This window comes from Hemibagrus wyckioides, linkage group LG20 (genome assembly GCF_019097595.1).
Source record: "Hemibagrus wyckioides isolate EC202008001 linkage group LG20, SWU_Hwy_1.0, whole genome shotgun sequence".
NCBI lineage: Eukaryota > Metazoa > Chordata > Actinopteri > Siluriformes > Bagridae > Hemibagrus > Hemibagrus wyckioides.
In genome coordinates this window covers 10,393,180-10,412,534 of record NC_080729.1, presented here as the reverse complement: position 1 = coordinate 10,412,534, position 19,355 = coordinate 10,393,180, and the positions used below count along the sequence as shown (strand labels likewise).

The following is a 19,355-nucleotide window of genomic DNA, read 5'->3' as shown; positions in this document are numbered from 1 at the left end:
GAAATGCTGCTTGTGTGTTTAAGAAGATAATCTAAACTATTAATTAAAAAAAAGATAATTATAAAATAAACAAATGAACTTTGTATGATACTGATACTGTTAATATATGCTATATTGATAATATACTGATATATAGATAATGTACCCTGATAATATATTTATTTAAGTTTAGTGATCTGGAGGTGGGGGGCACAGTGACTTGCTGGCTAGCACACTTGCCTCACAACTTTGGAGGTAGAGGCTCGACCCCTGCCTCTGCCATGCATGAATGGAGCCTACATTACACAATAGATTAAAATCTAAATGACAGTAAATGCACATAAGGCTAAATTTAAAAAACAGAATTCAAAAAATGTATTATTAAGTTTTTTTTTACAAATCTAAAAAATATTATTTATTAAATAAAATGACAACACAATCAGAATCTCAGTGAATTTGCAGCTGAATACATTTTTTAGACCCATTTAGGGCTTGGACAATGAAACTTAAACCTGGTTTTTGGCCCCCACAGTAATTTAGTAGTATGGTGTAGGGCCTCTTTTTGTAGCCAATGCAGCATCAATTTGAAAGATACAAGTCCTGCTGAGTGGCCATTCTTCATGCAAAACAGTGGCCAAATCACTATGTGATGCTGGTGGAGGAAAGCGTTTCCTGACTCTCCAAAAGTGGCTCAGCAATATTCAGATCTGGTGACTGGGAAATGTTTACTTTCATGTTCAACTCTGTCACCAGTCTTTCAGTGTTTATTGTTGCATTATCATCCTGATACCATCAGGGTACAATGTTTGAACTGTTGGGTGTACTTGGTCTTCCAGAATGGTTCAGTTGTCATTGGAAGTGATGCCCATCTGGCATAAGTAGTGGGCCTATGGAATGCCATGATAAAACAGCATAAACCTTAACTGATCTGCCCCTGTGCTTTCACTCTGGGCATGCAACAGTCTGGGTTTAAGCTTTTTTAAGCTTTTTTGGGAGCTTCTCCACCTTGTAACTCTCCCAGATCCCAGGTCTACATATAGAACAATGCATGTTTCACATTGTCCACAGCCCATGATTTCCACTGCTGGCATCATTGAAATCAATTTTTGACACTGGCACAAATGACCACTGCACCAGTGTAAGGTCTGACTGTCACTCTGAAGACTTCATCCTGATACCTAACAGCAGTAAGGGTATTGTTGGCTAGTATGTGGATGTCTGTGTGACCCTCCAAGGATATTCCTTCCCAGATCATCACTGAACCAGTCATGCTGGGTGATGATGCAGGCGGCATAAAATTCTGTGTGGTGTCTCAAGACTCTTGCACAAAGGAACAGATACCAGTCCTGCTGATGGATTTTTGCCCTTCTGCAGCCCTGTCCACCTCTCCCCTTGTAACAGCCCTTCTCCCGATCTCTTCCATGCTCTTGAAGACATGACCGCATGTATGGATGTCAGGCTGGACTACCTGTGCAACCTGATAGGGTTACAGGTACTGCCTCATGTAAGCAATTACAAGGTCCCTAACAAAACATAAAACTAGAGACAAATCAGTCAGGAAGGATAAGGAGATAACAATTGTATGTGGCCAGTACTTGCAAAACCATTCCCTTTTTGTGGGTTTTCTTGCTGTTTCTTGCCTCTACAGTGCAACTGTTTTCACTTTCTTTTGCATCAAAGAAGGTGAAACTGATTTACAATCACCTATGATTCCTAACTCGACAGACTGGTATCTCTAAAGTTTAATTGACTTGGTGTTATTATTATGTGTTCTCTTCATTTTTAGGGCAGTGTATATTATATATAAATTTCAGACTATCTTGCTGTTCTGACATCATACTGCACCATGAATTGAGATTTTTAATCTGCTGCCACATTTCTTTCTTGAGAGAATCATCTGAGACGCTCATTAAAGACTACTAGGTTCATTTTTACATTCATTCCTATTTGTTCTTTAATTCAGATGCTTGTATATATTCTGAACAGAAAAGAAAATGTTAAATTGTTACCTTTATCCACTGAATCACTTCATGCATTAGTCATGATTTAACATTAACATGATTCATGATTTAACATTATAATAAATTTGAGTTGTTGATTTAATGTGTATTGCAATTCTGTATGACACTATATTTATCACTTTGGTTCTCAGTGTCCAGGATGTTTATTTCCTTTTAACTGCTAAACTATTTTAAATATTTTTTTATAATTATACATCGGCCATAATATTAAAACCACAGACAAGTGACGTAAAGAGCATTAATTAACCTGTCAAGGGGTGGGACATATTAGACATCAAGTGAACAGTCAGCTATTGGAAGTAGAACAAATAGGCAAGTGTAAGGATCTTAGCGACATTAAGGGCCAAATAATGATGGCTAGACAAATGGAGGATTTCCAAGATGGTAGGTCTTGTGGGTCCTGGTTTGCAGTGGTTAGTACCTACCAAAAGTCTTACAGAGAATGACAACTGTTGAACTGGCAACAACATCAGTGGTGCCCATTGGATTATTGATTTTCTTGGGGAAGAAAGGCTAGCTCGGCTGGGCCAATCCAAAAGGAAATCTTCTGTAGCACAAATTGCTGAAGAATGTAATGATGGCTAGGATAGAAAGGTGTCAGGACACATAACTCCTGTCCACCACAGAAGGCACAGACAATGAGAATGCAAGCATCAGAACTAGAACAATGAAAGAACTAGATCCTATGTCATGAATCATGTTTTCTTTTACATCATGTGGCTGGCTTATGAATAAGAATCATTTTAGGAGGAAACTGTTTGAGTGTTCACACCCTTTTACAATTCAGAATGCGTCAGTGTTCAGAATCAACCAATCACATTCAAACTCATGTTAAATATTATTTAGTACATACATGGCATCAATTAAAGTGTCCAGTTAACCCCAAATAAAGTACAACTGTTCCTTCATAACATCCAACTGGAAAAGCCATGGGCAGCAAAGAGTTTACAAAGAAAGTATGAGGTCTCATTGTTAAAAAAAATATCAATTAGGAAAGGGTTACAAAACATTTCCAATACATTGAATATACTATGGAGCCCTGTAAAGATAATAATCTTCAAAAGTGGAGAAGATGAAAAACAAGATTTCCCCCTGAATGATGAAATTGAAATTGATCAGGGAGGCTACCAAGAGGCCTAGCAACATTAAAAGTACTGCAGTTCTCTATGCCCTCTACATATGAAAACAATCTCCTGAATTCTTCTATGTCTGGTGGAGTGTGGCAAGATGGAAACCTTTTAAACCAAAAAAATAAATAAATTAAATATCCAAGCCCGGCTAAACTTTGCAAAAAAAAAAAAAACCTCCAGTCTCCCAAAGTTATGTGAAATAATGTGTTATGTTCTGATGAGGGCAAAGTTGAACTTTTTGGCCATAATACCAAAAGATATTTTTGGCCCAATAGAACACAGCACATCATCAAGAACACTCTCCCTACAATGAAGCTTGAGGTAGCAGCATCATATTTTGGGGCTGCTTTTCTTAGGCTGGAACTTTGGCATTAATCATTGTGGAAGTAATGAATAAATCCAAACACCAGTTAATTTTGGCTTCTGCTAAAACACTTAAGATTAAGGGGAATTTCACATTCGCATTTGCTTTGCCAGGAAGAATGGCAAAATATTGTTAAAATAAGATGTGCCAAACCAATTCACTCTTACACACAAAGATTGAATGCTGTGATGCTGTGTGTTTTCACTTTACTAAATAGGTTGCAAATTCACAATAAAGGTGGAAATGGTTCTGACATGATTTATCTTGGTTTCACTTTTTTACATCACAAAAACCTGCCATATTTACAGGGGGGTGTAGACGTTTTATATCCACTGTACATGCAAAAAGTACTATTTAAAGTTGTTATATTTAAAAACAATATTATCAATATTATTAGATAAAACAATGGTTAAAAGTGAAGCATTTTTCCAAGTAACTACCTTGAATAATTAACTAACTAACAATAAATACAAAAGTGAAAAACTCAATAAGAGCAATAAAACAAAGAGTGCTTTCACTTTGTGCTTTGTAACTGTAGAGCGTTTATTGTGTTTTCCATAATTATATTGCCATTTATAAATCAAAATTGCAATCTGAATAATTATGATCTCAGTATTATGATCCGAATCCTATTACGCATAAAGATAACATGTAACGTGCAGTATTTTGATTACTCTGCACCAATTTGTGTATTTGACAGGATGTCAGTAAAAATATTTTAAAGATAACTTCAATAATCATGTTATGAAGATCACTGTACTGGGCAGCAGTGTAGGAGAGGAGGTTGTCCCCAAAGCTGATTGGATGTGAAAAAACATATGCCTATTGTTTATGGAATTCATTTTGTCACGATTTCGGAAAGACACCACAAATGCAGACCCAAATGCAGGATAAAACAATCTTAGTTTTTATTAACTTAAAACAACACTTAAGAACACAACGTAACTTGCACATGACACAAAATAAACAAAACATAAATTCCTAAAGTGACATAAAGCTGTAACCCACCATGAATGAACATTATAAAGAGCCTAATAACCAAACGTGACAATGACAGGGACATACAAAAGGGCAGATATAAATAGGGTAACACATTATGATTAATGGGAAACAGGTGACAACACAAGTGATATAACCATGACATTAAATACAAGCAATACACCTGCCAGCTTCCCCTCTGGTGGTCTGGCAGGGAATTGTCCCAGTAGTTCTTGACACATTTCTTTCTTAAGCTGTATGCTTTAAAATCTTCGGCAAAAGTTCATTCTTTGTAGAGCTGTCAGTTGCCACAGGCGCCAGTTGGGCACTTTATATGACACTTATTATGCTCACTTTGATCATTTGTGCAGAATGTTCTGAAAGGCTTGTTCAAGTAAAACAGAGATCAATTTAAGATGATGGTCGAAAATTACATTTTTACAAATTTTTACAGTTTGCCTTCTGTTCATTGTGCAGCAAGTGAGTGTGTTCAGAAGGTTTTTTATTATAATAAAGAAAACAAATGGTCAAATGGGTATTAGGATTTGTTTCACCAATACCTTTTTGTTTCATTTGTTATAAAAATAAAAATACTAAAAGAAAAATGTCTGTCTATCAGTGTTATTGACATTGTTCAGATATGTTTGTGAACACATTGTAAGTATTAATATGTTACAAATGACGCAATCGTGATAGATACTTAAGTAAACATTTCTCAGGCACTAAAAAAAAGTAACTTGGACTCATGTCAGAGATGTAAGATTGAGAACTTATTAAAACCACCAAGAATTGAACATTCACTTGAAAATGTTTAATTTACTCGTACATAATTTCTAAGGGAAAAATTATTTCCTAGCTTGCTCCAATTTTTTCAGTGCAGAATTAAAAACATAGGTAAAAATGAAAAGTGATGCATATTTGTTTGATTGTTTTCATTTTAAGCATTTATCAGTGAAACAACTGTAAACAAAAAAAAAATTATGTCTTACAATTCTAGCAGCATTCTTCTGTACCTAGTGGATGATGTAAACGATTATAGAATCTACACCAGGGTCTCTAATTCTCCACAAATGGCTAGTGGGTCTGCAGGTTTTCATTCCAGCCAAATAGGAGACACACTTAATAGTTGATTAAAGCCCATAATTAACTGGTTAAACAAGGAGAAACAGGTGTGACCCCTGCCTGGTTGGAATAAAAGCCTGCAGCAACACTGACCCTTTGTGGCCAAGATGATAACATCAACAAAATAGACTTCATGTTAAAACTAGAATGAATTACCTGCTTACATATTTGCACTTTTTGACTGTATAGTACAAAGTTATAGAAGGGAATTATTTATAGTCACACTATGCAGTGCCACCCAGATGAAGATGGATTACCTTTTGATTCTAGTTCCTTAAATTCTTTCTTTCAGTGGTCAGTATCTATCAAAAGTGGTCCAAGGAAGGAACAGCCAAGAACTGGCGACAAGGTCATGGGCGGCCAAGGCTCAATGATGCACATGGGGAGCAAAGGCTGGCGCGTGTGGTCCGATCCAACAGACGAGCTACTGTTGCTCAAATTGCTGAAGAAGTTAATGCTGGTTCTGATAGAAAGGTGTCAGAATACACAGTGCATTACAGTTTGTTGTGTATGGGGCTGCAAGGCCACAAACCTGTCAGGGTGCCCATGCTGACCCCTGTGCACCACCAAAATCACCAGAGCATCAGAACTGGACCACGGAGCAATGGAAGAAGGTGACCTGGTCTGATGAATCTCATTTTCTTTTACATCACATGGATGACCGGATGTGTGTGTGTCACTTACCTGGGAAACACATGGCACCAGAATGCACTATGGGAAGAAGGCAGGCCAGTGGAGGCAGTGTCATGCTTTGGGCAATGTTCTGCTGGGAAACCTTGGGTTCTGCCATCCATGTGGATGTTATTTTGACACCTGCCATCTACCTAAGCATTGTTGAAGACCATGTACACCCTTTCATGGAAACAGTATTCCCCGATGGCTGTGGCCTATATATATACTTGGGGAATTTATATACAAACCCACTTCCTGCAGAAAGTTGAATTTTAGCAGCAAGAAAACTGATTTGTTATCAGAAGTGGAATGCTAGTTGCATATAGAGGTGCCTGCAGGATTTTATCTCAAGGTATGCACAGAACTAGCACCACCTGTGCCCAAAGTATAAAGTGTTCACACACACACAAATACTCAAGAAATGCCACTAAATTATTAATAAGAGATAAACCTTGCATATCTGTTTAAGTTTACTATCCTCCATTATTAGCAACACTTGGCAGACCACAAGTTGGGTTTTGCAAACTGTTGCTAAAAGGCGTTGGATATAATAAAATCAAAAGTCTGCATTCATTTGTTTAGAGACATTGCTTTATTGCAGCTTCTGGGGTCTTTAGTTGATCCATTGTCACATAGATATTCTCATAGTTTTGGATGATAGTGCTAATGCACACATCGGGATGAGACCAGCATGTATCTGAAAACTTCTGTAAACGCTGATTCCTGCTGCTGTCACTTAAAAAGGCTTGCAACCATTTTGGTTAAGCTGTTATAAAAAACACAATGTCTTGGACAGCACTCAGTGCCTTTCGAATCAGTGGGATTGCACTACTGCCAAATTTTGCTAATTTTTTTTGCTAAGGTTCAACATTATCTCAACAATGAATATAAAGTCTTGCTGAAAAACCCACCAGGGATTTTTTTTTGTTTACCAAAACTGGAACTTGACGGAGCGACCCAGTCTCTGAATCTAGTTTGCAATGCACGGAGTTTAATGGAGTCAGTGGGTGATTTAAGCTCATCTGCTTTTATTTTGCCAATATCTGATACGTCAGTTATTGTAACCAGGCAGGCAGCTGACAGGTAGCTGTGGACTGGCAGGACTAACAGAAGGTTGCTGTAGCGTTGTTCCATGGGAGGAGGTAGAGCAGCTGGCAGCTGGATCTGAATGGCTTCTCAACCAACCAGGGACAAGGTTTTAAAAAATCCCAACAATATTGTTACACCTGATGCACTTCTGTCATCACAGCACCTACTAAGATGTTTGTGTCAATACTGTATGGCCCACCACTGATATTATGTTCAAGCAGTGACAATATGTTTCCATTGATGAGCCATTACAAATTTTGTATAGCCATTGTAAGCTACTGTAATAACTGTATATGGAACAGTACATGTACATGGGGCCCCTGTAAAATAAACTGGCAACTGGGGGGATTATTCACATTCATGAAATACACCGTATTGTTTGGACGAAAACTAAAAATAAATAATGCACACACTTTTTTTAAGAATCATAATCATGCTGGATTTAGTTGAGGAGTCTTTTGCACAGGCTTTTCTTTCTCTTATCAAAAGCAAACAGGAATGCGTGTGGAATTAAGGAACATTTTGTTATGTTTTTCTAAACTATTTACAAAGAATAGAAACTAAGCTGCAGCAAACATTCTACACTAACACGGGCAAATGAAAGCTCTGGACGTTCCTGCATGAGACTACAACATGCTAGTTTTCAAAGCGCAGTTCGAAGCGTCATTTCCGTTTCCGCCTTGTCTCCGGTAACGTTAGCTACCTTCTTTTGCGTTTAACTGACCCAGTGTTGCTGAAAATATCGTTTGTTTCTGACAAATACCGTTTTAATACTTAGACTAATTCAGTTTAATAACGCATAACTCGTTTTTTTAATGAGATTTACAGAAAATCTAGTTTTAATGACTCTATAGTTAGTACTAAAACTGGTTGTGTACGGCAACTAGCTAAACAGCTAGCTCCTGTTTTTTTCGCCGCATCTAAGCGCTATGGCGGGGAATCCTCAACAGCAGCAGGCCGTGAGCAAACCTCCTTCAGGGAAACACGGCAACGTTTTACCTCTGTGGGGCAATGAGAAGACAATGAATCTAAACCCTATGATTCTCACGAATGTGTTATCATCTCCGTATTTCAAGGTTCAGTTGTATGAGCTGAAGACCTACCATGAGGTCGTGGACGAGATCTACTTCAAGGTAAAGCCTGCTAATGCTACACAGTTAGCGGGCCCGCGATACTGCAGCTTCGTTAGTTAGTTAGTTTGCTCGCCAGGTCTCAAAGTGCTCTCGACACAGATTTCTGTTCTGCTGAAGTGCAACATAAATCAAGTGTAACTACTAGAGGAGCACGCTGACTTTATCTAACTCTGTCAGGATCAGACATAACATTAGGACAAGAATAAGTTACAACTTGCACGATAATAGATAAATTATTATTATTATTATTATTATTACTATTATTATAATAACAAGAACCGTCTTATAACAGGAGTCGAGTGTCCTCGAAAACACCAGGTCTCTCTATAGAAAATGTTCACATGGAATCAAAAGTAGTAGTTAATAATCACGTGCTTTGAGTTAATTGTGTGTATTGGTTATCCGAGGTTGATTACTAGAATGAAGCCTGAATGTTTTGTGCAGATCCCTTCATTTCTTTTATCGGATTAGTTGATCAAAACAAAATCTGATAGCATTTTTTTAACGATTTTTCAGTAATACACGTGTTTGGTCATTTCACAACTGTTTTCATCTCCAAACAAGTGAACAATTATAACAGCCATGACCAAGCTAACTTTGGTTGTCTTAGTTTAAAATCAGTTAGCCTTCTGTGCTAATAGCAATTCCCCGAAATTTGGGGGAACGAGGAGTTCAGTTAAACAGTTGCAAGAAGCAGGAAACTGTGGCTTGTAGATGTGTGAATTTGCACTAACAAAAAAAAGTTAGATCAGAGACCATGAAAGGCCGTGTTGGGAGCTCGCGCTGTCTGAAACTTATCCCGTTTATTTAAATTTATACATTTTCAGTCATTGCATGGTCCAGGTCAGACTTAACCGTGGCATAAATTGGCATTGTGGTTAATTTGTTTTTGTAAATGGATCCAGCTAAGTTCCTTACAAAATATCGCTGCCATGCGGGAACAAAACAACTGCCGGAGCGCGCGAGTGTCCACAGTTTGTCCCACGAGAACCTTGTCCAGAGCCATGGCCCGTACATCACCTGAGTTACTTGTTTGCACAGCCTTGAAAAGTTTCTAATATTTAGTATTTTCATGTAATGCCATACTGCAGGATTCTGTGTGACAGAGTTTCATCTGATCTCAGGTAACCCATGTGGAGCCGTGGGAGAAAGGCAGCAGGAAGACGGCGGGACAGACTGGAATGTGCGGAGGGGTAAGTAGAAGTATGTGCTTCTGGATCTACTTTAACCATAAACAATTTGGGTACAGCTTCTGGAGGAAGTAGTAGCACAGCGTTGACTGGCTTTGACTGCAATAGGTGGTTCTTATGTCATATTTCACACTGACATTTTGACTGACCACTTCTTAATTAACTTAATTTTTTTTATTAATTATGCTATAGAGCTCCCAAGAACAATATAGAAGAATATAGAAGATAGGTGGAAAAAAAATCACCTCCTTCACTATTATTTATAAAAAAAACCCATAAATGTATTTAATAAAGTTTAATAAACATACACATTCATACTTACAGAGGTCTCATGCCTCATGGTGTTGCAGAGGATGAGGTGCCTCAGGATGTTTTGCTAACAATAGAGAAGCCATGATGGCTTTACAAATTTTTTCTCAATGCATATAATTAGACCTTAATAAAGTACATTTTTGTAAAAATTGTAACTCTGAAACTTTAGAAAACTTCCTGTTTGGGTAATGATAATCAAAAAGTTGTGTTAACATTCTGACAATAGAATATTTAACATTTAACTGGAAAGATATAAAAAGATGATCTTACCTGGTCACCATCTTGAAGTAACTGTCCCATGTGCTCCATCACTCATAATCAAACTTTATTTACATTCTGTATGTGTGTTTAAACAGTCCTCAAAAAATGTTGCGGAGGATGAGAACATCAGGCATGGACACATCATTTTCCTACTTTTTTCATTATTATTATACATGAATATTCAGTAAATATTCAGTTTAAAATCATTAGTGCCGTGGTGTTTCAATGCTTTTGTGAGAATCACCCATATATAGAGTACAACATAAACTAGATTGTGTGCACTCCAACTAGCTATGAAGTACTGTGAAAAATAAAATCTAAATAAACAGAAATTACCAGTGGTGGTGTCTTATTGTTAAATTAATATACATAAATACAGAAGCAATTAAATGAACAAAACACGAGATAGAGATGCAAAATGAGAAGTGTGTGTATGTGTAGATGTAGGAGTGTAGATACAAGATCACATTACCGCTCAATGTGTGGCCGTTGGCGGGCCATCGCAAGCCTGAATGGATATAATTGGCCAAATCTTTCTGATATTGTAAAGGAGAGTTGATTGATTGATTGTAAGTAAAAGTGCAAGTCCACCCCTTTGTTAATCTCAGTCTGCTGCCAGTGATGCAGTCAGTTAAATAGGTTCACTGTTAGTGGTTTTGCTGTGGGCTGCTAAACCTGGAAGTCAGAGGTCCAGGTCTAAGCTGAGAAGCATTATGTAACATGAGAAACCTATTCAACCTTGCTAGCGATGGGAGTCAGGTGGTGGGCAATGTGAGTATAGAAGCTCAGCATGTAGGAAAGCACCCTTAGTTATAAAAAAAACGAGAAGTGAGTGTTGAGTGAAATTGTCAGTAGGAGTCTGTTGTGTACATATTACCTGTAGTTTTTGACCATAGTAAAAACAAATTACACAGACAGCTTCACAAATATATAAAAGGTTGACTGATATTTTATAGTAAAACATTACATCATACAGTTGCATTTAGGCTGGTCCTGTTTGTGCATGTTCACAGTAAGTCAGCTCAGTCCCTGATTACAGAGAAGGAATGTGTTTTCAAAATTGTTTAGCATTTAATTGTTTATACTTAAGAACTTCATATGTTAAAATATTATTTTTATACTTCAAATAACTGTTTGATAAATTTTTACTCTTTCTAATTTACCTATAATGTCACTGTAGTGTTACAGTACTGTAAATATGTTGCCTTTGGTAGTTTTTAAGTATAAGGGTGTGTCTGATTGATTATACTAGTCCTTGTGGTCTGATAATTGAAACAGAGTTCTCAAGTGTCATGTAAATTCTGTTTTTGTTGTAGGTGCGAGGCGTAGGCACAGGTGGTATCGTCTCTACAGCTTTTTGCCTACTATATAAGCTGTTCACACTGAAACTAACTCGCAAACAGGTGATGGGTCTTATTACACACACAGACTCCCCGTACATCCGAGCACTTGGCTTCATGTATATACGGTAAGAATCCACTTTTTCAACAATAATTTTGCTGTGTACAATGCAATACTATGGTGCAAATCAACACATAATGTGACAAGTGAAACTTTAGATTTGTTCCTGAATGATTCTGTAAAAAAAAAAAAAAAACCTCCAAGAAATGCATTGTTTACTTTAGCTTTATGGGAACTTCAGTAAGAATAATGATTTGCATGTAGAAGTTCCATTTAAGATATTTCAGTCTGGCCATTTGTGTCCTTGTCCTTGTGCCAATTAATGATGATATGATTCTATACACTGATCAGCCATAACTTTAAAATCATTGAAAGGTGAATATGCAATGCATATGCTATATTAAATAGCGGGAGAACAGCCCATTCTCAAAGTTGATGTGTTGGAAACAGGAAAAATAGGTCGGCATAAGGATCTGAGTGTCTTTGACAAGGGCCAATTAGTGATGGCTAAACAATTGCATATCAGGTGTTTCTAGTATGTAGTGTTTAATTCTTACAAATAGTGGTCCAAGAAAGGATAACTAGGATTCTGGCACCCAAGGCTCATTGATGCACATGAAGAATGAAGGCTAACCCATCTGGTTCAATTGAAGAAGTTAATGTATGCTATGATGGAAATGTCAGAACACGCAGTGCTTCATAGCTTGCTGTGTATGGGATGGTGTAGCTGCACACCATTCAGAGTGCCCATGTTGACCCCTGACATTTTAGAGTGACAGTTTAAGAGTGGAAAAAGACACAAGGTGATCGGCCCTTGTGCTGCTGCCATTAGGTTGTCTGATTAGATAATTGCATGACTGAGTTGTTGTATGGGTGGTCCTAATAAAATGCCCAGTAACTATATATTATGACATTGTGCTAAGGTATAATACAGACCTTTTATGTTTTACAGATACACACAACCCCCTGCAGACCTGATTGAGTGGTTTGAGCCCTTTCTAGATGATGAGGAGGTATGTCGCCACGGGTAATACTTTAAGCTTTCTTTTACATTGAATATGTTGAAGCATGGGCTATTTCATGGTGTAGTCACTGGCCCTCTTCTCCACCAATTGCAGAGCTATTGCAGTAAGGATAGTGTTTGTGATGGAAGGTTCAGGTCTTGTTTTCACTGAAACCTAGCTTTTCAGCTTTAGAAAAACTTATGTTTTGCCAACATTAGTTAGAAATTTCTAATGCAGTGTTTACCTGCATGTCTGGGGTTGGGGTCCTGAACCTCGATTGCTTAGTTGCTTATTATCTTTTGAATAACCTTTATGATTTTTGTGAAAAAGAACCTAACCTTAAGATTGAAATTGTGATGCATATTGCTGACTTTTCACCTTTGCCTTCATTTTGCTTAATGTTCATCCAGAGTAAGGTTGATTGGTTGTCCTAGTAAGGATGTTTGCTCCTTTCCTGTGGAAAGTGCGCTATCAGGTTTTGAATAAACAGCATTGTCATGATCTGACACAGATCAGTTATTCATTTTTACTTCAGCACAGTAAAATATCAACAATCTCAAATTTAAAATTAGGCCAAATTTGACCAGTTGTATAGCCAGTCAATCATCTTTCCCTAGTGAGCAGTTTGAGGGTTATACTCATAACTGATAATTGAATGCGTCTTTGCCAAAACATAGAAGTGCGCTGTTGCAGTTTCCCCTGCTAATAGCGTTGCTATCTGTATCAGTGAGAAACAGAAACATGTTCAGTCTGAACAAATGCCTAGTGCTAACCTTGTCGAGTGTCTGCTGAAAGTTGATTGGCTGATTGCCATGTTTATAAACAGTCAGACACAATAAGACACTGATGGCAGTGCTATATTGCAGTGTTTTACTTTTTGGGCTATTTATGTTCATCTCTTTTGCCTGAATAGTTGGCCTCTATGACCTATGGTTTTAGTCTGCTTGATAAGTTGGTGCAAAAAAAGAATAGACATCCAATCAGTTAATGCTTTACTCCCTTATAATCAAAAAAGGAAGAGTCCTAAAATGAGAATTCCAAGCACGTTGTGTAATGTTGAGCAAAATTGAAGGCACTGCACAGTCATGTGTGATGTGTGGAGAGCATAAATCAAGCAAAGTTTTAACCAGAGTTGCTGCTATTTTGTTGAAGGTGCAAACATATGTATTGCATCTAAAACATTTTTAGAAAAGAATAAATATTATGGCTATGTAGAATAGTAGAATCTCTGGGGGATTCAAAGAGACACAATTATTTAGGTTTTCTGGGCAACCAAAACATGAGACAGGAAGCATACTGGAATTTTTGCTTGCCCAGTAACCTAGCTAATAAATGTTTCCCTGCCCTTGTGGAATGTGTTTTAAAAAAAGAAACAGCTTATAAATACTTCCAGGAAAATTTGTGTTGACCATTAAATTGGCTGTTGTATATTTAAATATTAGCTTGTTCATTAGGTAAATGTTCCCACGTTTCAAGTATAAGGTTAAATATACTCTAACAAGTTATAGCTAATGTAATAAACATCAGCAGTCTAGCATGAAGTGTTTCTACTTGTTCTTTAGAATGGAGAGCACTTCTTTTCATTTGCTAAGCTGACTGAAATCCTAATTGTGTAAATATAGAGGTATGTCTGGACGTTTGTGTGTAAGTCTAGCTAACTGCACTCTTCTCTTTCTCAGATGGCCTTATGCAGAAGGTGAATGGGGGTAATATATCCCAGCACTGCAGGTTTGCGTGCGTGAGTGCAAACAGAACCCCTTCCTGTTCTCACTCTAAAGTCACAGTGTACCTATACTGTAGCTCCCCTAACAACAGACTGGAGCTTTAGCACTTAGATGTCTGGCTGAAAAGATACAAGGATTCTTTTTAAGAATGGCAATAGAATTTGCCCAGACCATTGATATTTCGAACAGCTGTGGCTTTTTCTGCATTGTAATATTTTCCAAAATTCTAGTTAGCGACTGTTACCCCACAAACAGGCATTCTGTCTTCTCTTCTAAGACTGATTTTAAGTAAAAATTAATTGTCAGCATAAATTTATAGCTGCCCTGTTGGATTAGAGTTTTGTTTTGTTTTACTTTTATGTTAAAAAAAGATGCCAACTAATGTCCATTCATCCTGTATGTGGGGCTACAGTGTGTACGCTCTGGGCTGATATAATTAGATATTTTGTATTGGTCCATCTTTACATGTAACACCAGCACCATCTTGCACGCACTCATGCAGTAAATGGAGCATATGAATATTGAGTTTGATGAAAACAGAGGTGAAGTTTCAGTTTTGGTCATCACAGACAGGGATTTTGTTTGCCCACTTTAAATTCTGGAGTGCAATTAGTGCTTTTCCTGCTCTATAATGCCTCATTAAACATTTTTTGTAGATTATGACCTCTTTTGGGTTTTAATTATGAGTTTGGTTCTAAGGGTTTCTTGACCAGATTTGGAGGTCTTTACACTGAAAAATTGGATAGGCTACACTATTTTAGTTTTTGCGACACGATCACATTTTGGCTAAAAACTACTGATTTAATACAAATCTGTTTTGTTTTAAACAGAGAAAACACTAAACTGTGAACTGGTATGTGCATTCAGTAGTAGAACAACCCTGAATTATAAGAAACGGTTGGTTATCTGGAGCGGCTGGTGTGAATAAAGACTTTGTGTGTTTGTGTGGTCAGGAGCTGGACGTAAAGGCAGGTGGTGGGTGCGTGATGACTATCGGTGAGATGCTGCGCTCCTTCCTCACAAAACTTGAATGGTTCTCCACACTGTTTCCACGTATCCCAGTGCCTGTGCAGAAAACCATTGACACACAGATGAAAAACAGACCACGCAAACCACCACAAAAAGAGGGCAAAGAGGATGAGGAGGATGGAGACTGGCACCGCTCAAGGTACATCACAGGATTCTTAGCAGCCAAATTCAGAAGTGTTGGAAAATTTAGAAAGATATTAAGTAGTGCTGAGCATTGTGTTTATGGCCGTATGGATAATTGCTTCAGCTGTAGAAGTTCACAGTTGGCCATTCTTGTCTGTTATGACAAGACGTATACAGGTGGTGGTGTTTTTCATTAGTAACACAATTCCAAAGCACCACAACTAAAAGCAGAACATTCATTATATTTCTTGCATCATCTGACCCCTTCAGTGAAAAATAATATCCATCATTAAAAGCAACCATAGTGCTGCATTTTCACTGTGCAATTCTGTTTGTGAAATACACCCTGTAGTGCTCTTCATTGGTGGCACACAAAAAACGTGATGAAAACTTGCAGTATTTGTACTCTTCAGTGGAAAAAGGTGTGGGATTACATGTTTTCAGGGGAGTGGCTGTAATAGTAACAGCAGTAGTGTTTCAGAAAAAAAGAAAGAAATACACAGTTCACAGTGGGATCTAGGAGTTATATGATGTACTCAGTGTAATAGAATAATAGTAATAGTCACCTCTGATTCAACATTGTAATTGTTAAAAATCATTCCCTTGTCTTATTGGTTTATCTCTTCAGAGATTATCATTATTTCATTTTAGAGGAAGGATGGGTTTGACACTTGAATGCAGCAGTAGTGGGTCAATTGACTTAAATGTAAGAAGTAAACTTGTAGAAGAATTATTTATTTAGAAATGGTCAGGTTAAGTTGTTCAGATTCAGTCTACCTTTGAAATGTTGTTCAAAACTTATGCATTTAAATTGTAATGACTGCAGCTTTGCTAGCATTACTGTTGTTTTGTTGGGGTTTTTCTACACTAGGTCCCCAAGGAGAACACCAAGCCCTCGGAGATCCCCAAACCGCTCCCGGAGCCGCAGTCGCCACGGAGAACGGCATGGAGCCAGCTTCGACCGTGAGCTTGAAAGAGAGAGGGACCGTCAACGCAAAGATAGAGACAGGGAACGGGATAGAGTGGAGCGTGACAGGGTTTCAGACAGGGACAGAGATCGAGAGAGGGATCGTCGGCATTCTCAAACCCCAGATCGTCCCTCAGAGAGGCGAAAGAGTCGCGAACGGAGGAATGAGCGAAAAGAGCGGGATGGAGAGAGTGAAAGAGAGCGAAGCCGTCGGAAGGAGCGGGAGCACAAAGAGCGCACAAGTGGCCCAGAGCGAGAAAGGGGGCGTTCAAAAGATAAGAGGGCCAAAGGAGATGATGATGCACGCCGTCACAAGGATGAGCGAGAGGAAAGGAGGTACAGGGAAGAGCGTAAGAGCAAGCGGTCAAGCCAAAGTAGGAGTAGAGAGAGGAGGCACAAAGGTGAGCGCTCAAGTAGGAAACATTCTCGGTCACGCTCCAGGAGCCGTCAGGAACCAGAGGAGAAGAGCAGGAAGCATGAGTGCAGCCACAGCAAAGAGCACATGCACAAACACAGTCACAGCCGAGAACGCAGTCACCGCAGAGATGCCAGCAACGGGAAAGACCATATGAGAACGGACACTGAAGGGACTCCATAAGCTTCCTCCCTCCAGCCCCCCACCCCCACTTTTTTCTTTTCTGTCTCATCTTAGGACCTTGTTATGCGCCCCACCATTGTCCTACTAAGTCACGGTGTAGATCTCCTGCAACTTTTTCTGTTCCATTATACTTTAAGCTAGTATGGACATAAAAGGAAAAAATGTTTAAATTTTTAAATATTTCTTTTGTTTTGAAGAAACTTGTCTGTATATATAATGCCGGAGAATGTTTTAAATCATTCAGATGAACATGTGCCGAGTGAAACTGGCAGCATAAACCTGCTGAAATTGTGCTGTGTTGCATCTTGTTTCTTAATAAAAATCTTGTATGAAAAGAGAGGTTTAATAGGTTTTTTACTGACCGATAAACACAAACCTTTGGCTAAGTGTTACCGTTTCTTATAGATCCAAGAACTGAAGGTACTGGAACTCTTAAATTAGGATTCCTCCTTCTTCCTCGAAAATCTTGAAAGATAGTCATTGTGTAGCACTCTCTTCTGCTACTTGGGCAAGAGAGACAAGCTTTGATCGACTTATTAGGGAATTGTAGTGATGCATTTTTGGCCTATATTCACAAACTGGGCAAAGTGTGACCTATGTAAACAATATGGCCACCATACTTGAATCAGTTCTAAGGTGACACACCTGGAGTACTGAAATATATAATTTATGATTGATTATATGGATTTGAGCCAGAGTTGAAAGATACTATGATCAGTACAGGGATCTGAGGATGTCTGCAAGGTTTGGGGTGTGGATATTGCATGGGGGTAGAGTTAAGTTCAATTAGCTAGTTCTCAGTAACCAAAAGTATAAAATTGGTGTAGTGAATTTTAATCATGACTTAATTACTTCAGAGTTTTGGTTCACATCATGAATACTAATAATTTTTTTCTTAATTTGTGAATTTTGCAAATCCTTCTTTTGAGAACCTGAATTTTTGTTCTACCTTAAGTTACACTAGCAGTGTGACCCCAAAAATGAGCAAAAACATTTGTAAACAATGTGGCCATCATATATCAATAATTTAGATGAGGTGGAGGCTTATTGGAGCCTTATTTACTTAAACAGTTCTAACTCCTGATGTTTTGCATGGATTTGCATAAAACTTGAAACATATACAGGCACTGACATGAAGGGTGGGGAAAAGGTCAGATAACATTCTCAAGAATTATATTGAGTCTTGCTACATCTTTTTGAATACTTTCTTCCATCTTTTGAATGTTCTAAAAAATCCTATAAAGTTGCCTTAGTCCATTCATCTGACCAGTTTGTAGCAAGGTATACCCAATATGCAGCAAGTGTGTGTGTGTATGTGCATATATCCCCAGGGTTTATTTAGTGGTTGGTTAGTTGGACTGTGGTTTGTTAGATTAACATCCATTGCATCACCAATCCAGTGTGAAAGTGGATGTTTTTATAGGGGAATTCCCAGCTAGTGTGTTAACCATCTTCAAACAGTATATAAAGGTCTGCTGAGTTCAAGATGTGTTACAAGGGACCAGCTCAGGTTTGTTGATTCTCAATAAACTCCACTTTTGCCATTGAAACCTGAGGCTCTAAGAGTTTCTTTGACAGAAGTAGTTCTTGCACAACATAATTGATGCCGATGTGTTTGAAAAGGAGCTGAAAGAGTGGGAGATTGCAGTAGGCTGCTGATGGCAAGCTGACAGGCAGGTGCTATATAATAAGGTAAGCAGTTTTTGCTTTTAATAACTAATCTGTAATTTGCCAAAGGGTGTTCTCTCACCAAGTGTTGGTGTTTTTTTTTTTTGTTTGTTTGTTTTTTAAAACAAAGTCCCACAGTTATGGAACAGCATTCCATTTAGTGTTGGAAGACCAGGCTGAAAATACATTTGTTTAGTCCACCTTTTTATTAATGGATTTTCTTAAGCAAAGGAGCAGATCTGGAGGATTCATGGGTGTAGAATGTTTGGTGAAGTGGGATGTTTGGATGCTGTTGCCTTACCTACGGTAGTCAAGAAGTGCAAAACAAAATGACAAATCCGAAATCACAATAACAAATCAGGAAAGAAAATAAACACAAAAACAATTTAGACAAACTGGAAAAGGTAGATATAGTTTGCGAATAGAATTCTTACCACTGGAAGGGAAATCGGTCTCTCAAGATATACAAGCTGTAGGAAATTGTGTATCTAACTTTGTTTCTTGTACATGTGTGGAGTTATTTTATTTTCGATTTGTTATTCTGTCTTGCACTTCTCGGCCACCGCACTTACCACTCTTGCATGTTCTCT

General features: G+C 38.1%; 1 protein-coding gene across 1 annotated transcript; it reads left to right on the top strand.

Moving 5' to 3' along the window:
* The first annotated feature begins 8,027 nt into the window (after positions 1-8,027).
* Positions 8,028-17,405, top strand: prpf38b (pre-mRNA processing factor 38B). Its single transcript, XM_058418637.1, has 6 exons — positions 8,028-8,488; positions 9,613-9,681; positions 11,568-11,719; positions 12,605-12,665; positions 15,334-15,548; positions 16,404-17,405. The coding sequence occupies exons 1-6, from the start codon at positions 8,285-8,287 to the stop codon at positions 17,095-17,097; spliced, it is 1,395 nt and encodes a 464-aa protein (XP_058274620.1). The 5' UTR covers positions 8,028-8,284; the 3' UTR covers positions 17,098-17,405.
* The last annotated feature ends 1,950 nt before the right edge of the window (positions 17,406-19,355 follow it).